This window comes from Idiotropiscis lumnitzeri, chromosome 20 (assembly GCF_059441095.1).
Source record: "Idiotropiscis lumnitzeri isolate Australia: NSW breed Sydney's pygmy pipehorse chromosome 20, RoL_Ilum_1.0, whole genome shotgun sequence".
Lineage (NCBI taxonomy): Eukaryota > Metazoa > Chordata > Actinopteri > Syngnathiformes > Syngnathidae > Idiotropiscis > Idiotropiscis lumnitzeri.
In genome coordinates, this window is record NC_142410.1 from 7,399,144 (window position 1) to 7,409,846 (window position 10,703).

A 10,703-nucleotide genomic window follows, 5' to 3' on the forward strand; every position below is an offset into this window, starting at 1 on the left:
GCTAGACAAATGTGGACCCGATTTAAAAAACGGGGCAACGTGTGTGACCCACAGTACATACTTTGCCCACCCCTGGTACGATTAACATAAATCAATACCTTTTGTACATAAATTTACACCTCAGTTGACAGATGGTGTCGCCAATTGTGCTTTGTTAAAAAAAACAAAAACGAATAAATTATTTTTTATATAATTTTATAACCTAGCATCTACCCACGGTAGCATAAAGACGCTGCCTTGATCACGTGATCAGATTCACCTGCGTTCCTCCCAAACGTCCAATAAAAAAAAGCCATTAAATTGGCTATAAACCGTAGCGCAGCTGCGCATGCGCAGAGAGGCAGGATACTTGAGCAGGTGAAAAGCTGTACGAACGAGACGAGCAAGCGGGAAGGAGGAGTGTAAAGCCTCGAGAAAAACACCTTAAAGACCTCCTCCCGACTCTCCCATCCGCCCTTTTTGTTTTGTGTTTTATTTTATTTTTTTTACACTTTTATCGACTTTTAGGCCAACGGGAAGCGGTATGGCGAGCCTCCCAGCGTCGACGAGGCAGCTGGAGAGGAGCACCCACACTGCGTTCATCCACGGCAACAACACGCTGTACGTGTGGGGGGGCTTCCAGGTAGGACAAAACTCAACCAACAATTAAATAAAAAAAGTCGTTTTGGCGAACAAACTAACCCAGAAAATAAAGTTATTGATTTAAATTGAGTGTCCTTCTGAGTTAGGTCATTTAGTTTTGATTGACAGTCTGTATTAGTTTCACAATATTGTTATTATGTAGTCTAGCTTGAGGCACAAGTGTACAGTGCCCCCCCCCCCCCCCCTCCCTAAAAAAAAAAAAGGCCTGTCAATAACAGGATGATGTGTTTTACGCCTAAAGGCAGGGGCGTAGCCCTCATTTCAGAGTTGGTGGTGAGGGGCAAATTGTTCAGTGGTAAGCCAATTTTAACTTGAAATCACCAATTAAGCACCAACGCTGCACTTAAAAATTCTTTCAAGTATCAACGTTCTTTCCAGCAAGCATATTGCCACACAAAATAGGAAGGATGTGACAAGATTTTGAACCGATTTCTTAAACTCGAAATTGACGGGAATCATATCGAACGTAAATTTAGCCCATTTTCTTATCTGTTTTGAATCAAACACTATCCCGCTCATTTTGAAGTTTATTCACCCACAAGGAAAATCCACTTTTTATTTTATTTTGATGAAACATGTAAACATGTTGGTAATGTTTGTACATTCAAAATGTATCTGCGTGTTTTCTTCAAAGACCTCCGTCAGTGAAGAAGTCACGCTCCCCAGTGACGAGATATGGCTCTGCGACTTGGACAGTGGCAAATGGTAGGAAAAATAAATAATAAACAAGACGCTGTGACCTTAAATCCTTGGATGATTAAACACTAGAGCAGGGATGTTCAAACTTTTTCACTTGAGGAGCACATAAAAAAAAAATGCAGCTTCTGCATCATATAAATAAAGTTGAGTTGTTTTCATGAAACGTGCTCAAACCTATTTAATTGGTCAACACAAGTTCAGCCGGTTATGATAATTAAAAAAAAAACAAAAAAACTTGAAGTAGAAAAATAGTCATGCTTTTGTATTTTTTTTTCTTTTAATAATAACTAGTGTTATGTTCCACAACTCTAAAGTTGGCATCTCACTGAACTCATTGCAACAGGCAGCGTCGGGAGATGGGTGGGGAAACGCCTCCTCTCCTGGTGGGCTTCTGTGGCTCCTACGTCAACGGCTCGCTCTACGTCTTTGCCGGATACGATGGCCAAACTTACAGCAACCAAGTGAGTTCGGCGGGAACGCGTAATGCTTGGGCCATTATAATTGTCCAAAATAACATTTAAAAAGACAACGATGATCTCTGCAATTCAAAAGTAGTTTTGGTTTTTGGTCCCTACCCCTTTCTGGGATTTCCCTTTATTTTTCTTGATACTATCAAAGCTTTCCAGCAAGTTATTTTTCAGAATATTAACCCCTCATAGAACTTTTTTTTTGGGTGGTACCATATGTGTAGATGTTCAGCGTAGACCTCACGCAACATTGCTACTTGTGGAAGAAGGTGATGGCCGCCAAAGAAACGACGCCCTCGCCAAGGAACAAACACAGCTGCTGGGTGCATGGAGGCAGGTACGAAATGACCGCAACGTGACCGATGTGGACACGGTGATCGGGGTGAAGAAAAAAATTAAAATTAGTTATTGTCAGGTTGGTCTACTTTGGAGGCTACGGATGCAAGACCCTGCGGGAGGCGCGAGACATTGAGTCGACAAACTTCATCATCGAAGAGATGACCTGGGTAAAGCCTTTTGATTGTTGACAGTTTTTTTATTATTTTTTTATGCAACTCTGGATTTTCTATTTCTTATTCTGCTCTTTAATGAATTCCAAAAAGTGTTAAATTGTATCCGTTTCTCCTCGTTTGTTTAGCTTACCATCGGTGATGTGTTGTTTCGCTGCTGGGGCTGGCACAACGAAGTCAACGTCTTTGACACGTTAACGAGGACCTGGAGCGTCCCTGAGATGAAGGTTAGCCTTTGTGTTTGCTTTTCGTCTGTAGCGTGTTGCTGAATAGTCAGTCAGCATCTGCTGGGATGTGATGATGCGTGTTTTCATTTCAAAGTGTTTTTTTTTTTCTTTAATCCTGAAAGCGTACGAATTAGCATTACATGCAAGAGTTCAACTCGGCCGTCAAAGGGGCCTTAAAGTTTTGACTTATTTCGGGTCGTAAATTTGAATGGTTCTCTCTTGCCAAGGGCATGCCACCGCTTCCCCGAGGCTGCCACGCCAGCGCCGTGGTGGGCAACAAAGGTTACGTCTGTGGCGGCGTGGTGAGTGACCATCTTTTAGTTGCTCTGCTTCCAGTTTTAACAAGTTTCTGTCTTAGCACGGCCCTTTCAATATGTTGCAGGAAAGTGCCGAGTTGGACATGTACTGCTTGGACCTGGACTCGTGGAACTGGGCTCAAATGTAACGCACGCGCCTGTAGTGTGTAATTCGTTACGTATAAAACGTACTCAATTTGTCTCCTTGCTCTCCAGAGTGGCCTTGTCATCCCACGTGCCGCCGGGCCGTTCCATGCACACAATGACGCTCACGGCGGATCACACCCTCTTCGTATTTGGCGGTCTGGCTCTAGACGGGAAAACGCTCAGTAGGTGTTGACGTTCGTTAAGCTTGGCTGCATCAAAAAAAAAAAAAGAAGTAGCTTGGCTGAAATGCTTTAAAACTGAAACGCATTTAAAAGCTAAATTATTAGATTCGGATTAATTCAAATTATTTTTTGTAATTGGAATTTTTTGGGGGGAGTTACCATTGAAGTGATTTGATTCTCATGGTCTTGACAAATTTGGATTTCTTAAATGTTTTATTTTTTTCCTCGCCATAATGACAGAATACCTTTAATCAGAAGAAAAGGTGAATTTGTCAAATTTATTTAATTCAGGACTTCCGGTAGGGAACAAATGTTAATGTTTTTGTGAAAATTCTGGAAATGTGAAAATTGATTTCCTGAATTTTAATATTTTGACGTTGCCGTCATTTGATTTGGTTGAAATATGAAAGCATGGCCTTTGTGAAGTACTAAATCGAAATGATTTTGCGTGCAAAATCTCATGTGTGCACAGCCACCAAAACAATCTTGCAATCATGCATCTTATTCCTGTGCGCAAGGTTAAAGGTCACATTCAGGAACTGCTTCGCGTCTTAATCTCTATTTTGTCATTCCAGACGACGCCTGGCAGTTTGATACGCTGGTGAGAGAGTGGCACGAGATAACTCACATGCACGGTGACAAGCCCAGGTAACACATAGTCGATTAATCACATTTATCATTTGGCGTCATTTAATTTTGTAAGACATTAGTTTTTTCTCAAAGGAGTGGGCGGGGTAATGTTTTTGCAAAAGGAACAATTTCCTCAGAGGAAGTATACTTACTTTAACATGAAAGGCCAAAAACTGTATTTCTGTGGCAGCTGATGCTTGGAGAAAGAAAATGAATGGAAAAAAAAAAAGGTGGAGGAACAAAACAAACACGGAATGGCTGCCCTAAGGACAATTGTGCAGATAGACAAGTGTCTGTCTAAAAGGAGCAGTGCCTGTAATGACATGACCTCGTGATCCACTTCATACATTCTGAGGCGCACACGCAACTTGAAAAGCAGGCGAAGCCTAAACCTGTTGCCTTGAGTTGTTGTCATATTTCCGAGGGCACGAACTCTTTGGAAGACCTACAAGAATTCATTTAACGGTATTTTTTTTTTTTTTTTCAAAAATTTTGGCCAAGTCGTTGGCAGTATGAGCGCTCCTCTCCGTCGGTCAATGCCGAGAATGTCTGCCATGATGTGCTCGCTCACGCATGACACATTTTTGACCCATATGCAGACGTTTGCAGTTTTTTCGCATTGTGAGCTGCAAGCTGCACTTCCTGCTTAACTAGCGACAATCCGTCTGTGATCTGAGTCGACTGCGTTGTCTAACTCCAAATCTTTCGAACGTTCTCCTCCGTGCAGGGTATGTCACACTGCCTGTCTGGGGAGCGACGACGACGTTATCATATTCGGGGGGAGCAGCAACTTGTCCATCGCGATGGATTCGGTATGCGACTTGAAATTTAAGACGCCTTACCACAATGTTTTTCTTGACGATAACGTGTACAGTTCAAGCACAGGAATGTTGCTACAGCTTGACGTGAATGTGTCACTTAGGTATTTAAGAACCCAAAAGTCAAATATGCTGCTTTTTCAACTAATTTAGCTCTTTGTACTTGTACTCTCTGGAATGAAAAGGTTCCAATGAAATATGTTCAGAGTTGCCGACTCCACCTCAAAGCTTCCTGGAGGGTCTTCTTTTGACCCTGGAACTAAATTTAGATAACAATTCCTGCCGGGATAAATTAGCCTGGAGCTGAATTTAGACGGTGTTTCCTGTGGCACAAACACAGTCAGTCCTCCCCAAATTTCCTTTATCTTAAAAGTACAGTGAACAGGGCATAGTGACAATAACTGTTTTTTTTTTTTATTTATTTATTTTTTAAATTAAAAAAAAAACAAAAAAAAAACAAACAGCGGCATTAAGCACCAAACGTTTATCCATGACATTGCCATTGCCAGATTGCCATGCTGACGTGTCCATCGCAGACCCACAGCGGCGACGTGTTGATCATCCAGACGCAGCCGTACCCGCTCCTCAGGTACCGGTGCGACTCGTGTTTTTATTCGTGTGTGTGCACGCGCCGTTACACGTGTTAAAGAATTTTGCTAGCTATTTATACACCCCCCCCCCCCCCCCCACACACACACACACACACACACACGTGCTCTTGCGCTAATGTGCTTTACTTGACATGCTGGGTGCCTTTGAGGAGACTCGTTAGTAAGCCGCGCTCTGAGGTCATGCTTTGATGAAACTGTACTGCGTTGCGTGGTTAAAAATGAAACCGGAAGTAGAATTGAGATGAGGAAGATTTCTTGTTGCTGATGTCGGCTTTCATCCCATGACAAAACGCTTTGATATAAAGTGTCCTCCAACGGGTTTCTTCTGTCCTCCAGGTTGTGCGAGGACTTCCTGGGACGCAACGCTGAGGTGTTCTCGCAACACCTTTACAGGTTGCCGGCCAAGCTGCGCGCCAAAATCGACAAGAGAATCGCCTTCTTCTCAAAGTCGCTTGCACCTACTTGAAGAGCAGCAATCATGACCTTTTTAACCCCCCCCCCCCCACAATTTTTTTTGTTTTTTTGGGGGGGGATATGAACCAGTTGCTAACTTCACCGGGTTCGAAAACCGTGGTGCTTTATACTTTTTTAAATCGCACATAAAAAATCACCAGTTTGTAAGTTAAGGTCTTGTTTTAATATAAATGTTATGTAGAGAATTTTTATCGATATGGAGTATTTTTGAAATGTATTTTTTTGAATAAAGTTATTGAATTTTGTTATAGGTCTCAATATTTCTTGGAATTTTATTAGCACTGTGTAAATTCTTCAAAGGTCAAAACAGACCGGTTCTGATGACAGCTTGTTTTTCTCATCGTGGATCCAAGGTAGATAAATTTGGAGAATTCCGTGTGGGGGACATGCTGTGCCGCTGAACGTGACTGTGAGGAATGAAAACGTCTTGTTCCAGGTAAGCGTAACAAGCGAGTACAATCTTTGCGTTGTCACACAGGTCGCACGTAGTTGGCGGGCAGCATTCCCCGCTGGCCTGTGCGCTGGTTGCTGCCGAACAGCCAGCCCTCGTCGATGAACTCCACATCCCCGATGAGGTCGCCCTCCTGCAAGGAGACCTCGTCTGCCTCCGCTGCCGTGTAGCTGTACAAGGCCTGGTAGCGCTTCTGCGTTGGAGCGGAGAGTCAAGTAAGAATTTTCAAAAGCACTCTGCCAACTTTAATTTCCAATTCAAATCAAATGTTCATAATACAGGGCTCTTTATAATAAATATTACTAAAACTATTTTAGATGTACATTTGACAATATAGTTTGTAAAATAAGTGTAATGTCCTCACCCCTGCACCAGATGGCGCCATAGGAACAGGGCGCATCTGCGCTTCTTCTGGGTTGTTTTTCCCCTGACTAGTCAGTTCTTCAGGGAGATTAAAAAATAAAAAGACACCAGAGACATGAATTTCTAAATTTTCTTTTTCGGGATACGTGAGTGAATTTTCAAGCAAGATATGTCGAGTCACCTTGCCTGTTTTCCGGGGGCGGCGCGTCACTTCGTACTTTGCTTCGCTCGAAGTCTTCGTGGTACTTGATCTGAACACAAGATGGCGCCCGAACACATTTTTTCTTAAAATCTCAAGTTATGTTCTAATCACAAGAATTAATCCAATTGAGCAGTGTAGTGTAGCTTTCAAAGACATAAATACCCCAGCTGACTTTGGGCGAGAGGCCAATTAAAACACTGAAGTGGGTGCTTGCCAACCATTTACAGGTACAAGTATATAGCAGTCATTTAATTTTTTTTTTTTTTTTTAAATTGAGCATTTGTGTGCTTATAGTCCACCCTAGTAACAAGAACTCATGTGATAGGTCTCTCATATTTTGAACATTAGTTGTTAAAAATCAACCTGTGCCCTACTTTAGTACGGCATGCCAAAGAATACAAGGGGTTAGGTGGAAAATATATATACAAAAAAATAGTTGGAAAAAATCTTCATTTTTGCAGCTTATAGTCTCTTCCTGTGTGTGTGCTCATCGGTTTTTGTGTGGAATGTCTGTGTGTTTGAGCGAGAGAGCGGATGTTCACTGGGTGTCCACAGCTGAGATGTTTTGACCATATAGGGCCGCCTCTTTGTGCACAGCGAAATGACTGAAATGTTCCCAGCTTGGACTAGCTTCAGAAGCCTGGTGTAGCTTGTGTAAGTGCCCTTTGCTCCACTTGAGGCCGGCACACTCCTTAGCTCTGACTGCATCATGTAATTGTGTTTAAAAAAAAAAAAACATTCAGTCACACTATACAAGGACAATTGAAATAAAAGTTGTCCTGGATGAAGTATGTCAGCCTCCGCTACCATATGTGGCGCTATGCCCCCACTAGCCTCTCTGTAGGCATGGCAGATGAATCAATATTGATTCATTTGAGTTTTAGTGATTTAAAAAAAAATATATATAATAAATAAATCATTAAGATCTGCGCTTCTAATTTGATTCCGCCAGCGTATGCGTTTTGCGTTTCTTACGTCACTGATTTGTTCTTGCGTCTTCTTCAGCCTTTGCATCTCCGGCGTGTCTACCACAACGCTGAAACCTTTTCCCTTGCTCTTCTCAAACTCCTCCTTGTAGAGAGCCTAAAATTCCAAGTTCAACCTTTTTTATGGGGATACTTTTTTTTTAAACACATTTTTTCAATTATTAGCGTACCCTAGTGTAAAATAATAGATTGCTGCGTAAACTCATCTAACGGAAGCGTATGAATTTGTATCAAAAATGCAAAAAAAAAAAATCAAAGTTTGGGTGAATTTAACTTGACACAAGAAACTGAGGAAATGCCCGAGCATCTCAAAGCCGAATTTAATGTTTTTAGTTTGCAAATAAAATGAACCTCCGATAAACAAGTGGTGCGCGTGCAAGCACAAATATTGTGAGGGTAAATAAAGCCAAATTTGTCGCACATGCCATACTGCACGCATGAGTCATGTTGTGGCTATGAGGAATATTTGCAGGTCGTGAGAGAGCTGCGCTGCAGTGACTTTTACACTTATAAACACAAGCGGCAACTGCTGCTGCTTCTCAGTTCATAGCAGGGATGGATTAAAAAAAAAATCATACTGATTTGAGGTGACATTTGAACATATCACTCACATTATCGCTGCTAACTGTATTGCATGATGGTGTTTTTTTATTTTAATTTTCTATTTTTAGCCTTACCTGGCTGTTGAGCATGCTCTGCTGTTTGAGGCGCAGGTTTTCGGGAGTGTCGGCCACAATGGTGAAGGAGGTTTTGGGGTAGTGCCTTTTTTTAAAAAAAAAAAAAAAAAAAAGAAAAAAAGGTAAACCTCTCGTGAGTGTGTCAACATGTTGAGGTTCTCAATGAAAACTTACATGCTGCAGTAAGGCCGCTTGTCGAAGCCTTTGTAGTTGTTCATGCTCAGCGCCATCTTGCACACCTCGCAGCTGAAGCAGCCTTTGTGCCAGTACTACACACACACACACACACACACATTTTACTAATGATTCAAATGTGTGGTTCTATTTATCACTGTTAAACCTAAACTAATACCTCATTGAGCAATCAAAGATCAGTGAGTTATTTGCAGGTTTTAAAATCTTAACCTTCACTGTTATTACTACTGCTGTAATTACTGTAGATGTAATAACAGTGTAATAAATACCGTAGCAGGAATATTTTATATGTATCATTTTAGGATGAGGATGGTTCAATTTTTTTTCTTGTCTAATTTTGGTGTGTGGTTCTGCAGGTATTTCTTTAGAGAGGGTGGCCAACCTGCGGCCCGTGGGCCACATGCTGCCAGCTGCAATTCTAAAGGCAAGTAAAACATCAGGAACTGTTATTTTAAAAAAAAACAAAAAAAAACTCTGTTTTCATTATGGTAATATGGCCTCAGGTGGGACTTAATAATTACTGAAATAGTCCCTTACTGTCTCTTCCAGGTATGTTTTTTTTTTTTCTGAAGGTATACCCAATGAAATGGTGTGTAAATGTCTAATGAAATAAACATGATGAGATTAATTGTTCAAACTCCACCAGTGGTCTGTCTGCACATTGTCTAAACAACACAGTCCCTTTTGTTTGACTTTTGAGACTGCAACATAAACTTTGCTCCCATCAATTCAAATTCCTCAAATCACATGCCATGTTTAGTCTCTTTTTACCCACCACCACCAGAACCATTATTTGCTATGCTTTTTTCCCCCGTTGTATTTTTTTGGGTCAAAAACTGTTTTCTTTTCCCCTTATTTGCTAAAAAAAAAAGTTAGCTGCTTTTTTTTTTTTTTCAAAATCCAACACACAACACCCTTTAATGATGACATGTAATTTCAAACTTGATAAAAAAAAAATAAAATGTACCCAAGTTTTCAGCCATTATGTTAAATCAAAACAATGACTTAAGGGCACCACATGTCAGGGGAAAAAAAAGTATATAAATGTTTTTTTTTACCTTATCGAGGCAGTTGATTTTCTCCGTGGGATAAACTGGCTTTTTGCATCTCCCACACGGCGGATTCATTCTCTCTCCACCAGCAAATTCTAAATGGCGGTGCAAGATGTGTGTGGCGATAAATGGACCGAGCTGATCACACGCGTGTTTAATACGCACGGGTGACGTCACAAGTAGGCGTTGTCTGCGTTAGAAGCAGTTAAATTCTAAAAAAAAAAAAAAAAAAAACGATTTTACAGCGATGTCGTTACACTGTGTTAAGCTCATATTTTTGGCGGGCGAAAAATGTTTAATATGGGTTGACTAACTACATGTTTGTGGAATGCGCAGTGTCCGTGTTTTGGCGCCGTCTGCTGGACGCTTTCTGAACTGCATGTCTGCCATTTTGTGTTTTAAATGTTTTAAGACGAACGGTTAAAGGGAGATTCAACGAGCCCTAAGTTTTACAGTTACAGTAATAATATACGTGATCAACTACGCACACACAGCGTTGGATGTAGTATAAGTAATTACGTAATTATTATTGCTGTACATCGGGGGTATAGCTCAGTGGTAGAGCATTTGACTGCAGATCAAGAGGTCCCCGGTTCAAATCCGGGTGCCCCCTCTTTTCCCTGCATTTTGAGATTTCGATGAGTGAAACTAAATCCCGTTTTTTACGTCACGTGCGGATGTATTCTTAAAACGGCCATATTACGAAATTGTCTTTTTGATGTCTTGGCACTTGGCCTCCTTTTACAAAACAGAGCTAAGTTATATAATAACTCTGCCCACTTATACCACAGTGGGGCAAGAAATATGCTGGAAAAATGTCTATTCTATTTATTTTATTTTTTTTTTATCCTGAAGGTATTTTGATGAAGGCGTCTCACAAACATGCTATTGAAACAACTGCGAACTGTTTTAAAACAGGGAAATGGATGTCATTTGCATCCTTTCAAATACTAGTGATTCACAACCACTGTGTTATATTGTGAGAGCTCATCAGGTGTGCTGCAGCAATTTATCCACTTGTCTGTTAATTTACAATAATGTATATTTGTTGTATACCATGTGCTAGTGTCGTGTA

At 41.0% G+C, this 10,703-nt stretch overlaps 2 protein-coding genes and 1 non-coding gene across 3 annotated transcripts; 2 read left to right on the forward strand and 1 right to left on the reverse strand.

Moving 5' to 3' along the window:
• Positions 1–330: 330 nt before the first annotated feature.
• LOC148317392 (kelch domain-containing protein 1-like) lies at positions 331–5,947 on the forward strand. The gene is made up of 13 exons (XM_088285148.1): positions 331–622; positions 1,277–1,347; positions 1,685–1,802; positions 2,033–2,145; positions 2,224–2,314; positions 2,446–2,544; positions 2,772–2,846; positions 2,927–2,985; positions 3,057–3,169; positions 3,745–3,817; positions 4,527–4,611; positions 5,127–5,206; positions 5,565–5,947. The coding sequence occupies exons 1-13, from the start codon at positions 524–526 to the stop codon at positions 5,692–5,694; spliced, it is 1,206 nt and encodes a 401-aa protein (XP_088141274.1). The 5' UTR covers positions 331–523; the 3' UTR covers positions 5,695–5,947.
• A 77-nt stretch (positions 5,948–6,024) lies between these two features.
• On the reverse strand, positions 6,025–9,745 carry LOC148317393 (LIM and SH3 domain protein 1-like). Its single transcript, XM_088285149.1, has 7 exons — positions 9,635–9,745; positions 8,556–8,650; positions 8,382–8,466; positions 7,694–7,801; positions 6,698–6,767; positions 6,518–6,594; positions 6,025–6,346 (listed from the first exon to the last, which is right to left on the reverse strand). Exons 1-7 carry the CDS (start codon positions 9,701–9,703, stop codon positions 6,173–6,175), a joined length of 678 nt encoding a protein of 225 aa, XP_088141275.1. The 5' UTR covers positions 9,704–9,745; the 3' UTR covers positions 6,025–6,172.
• A 424-nt stretch (positions 9,746–10,169) lies between these two features.
• trnac-gca (transfer RNA cysteine (anticodon GCA)) lies at positions 10,170–10,241 on the forward strand. The gene has a single exon. It is a non-coding gene; the product is annotated as a tRNA-Cys (tRNA).
• The last annotated feature ends 462 nt before the right edge of the window (positions 10,242–10,703 follow it).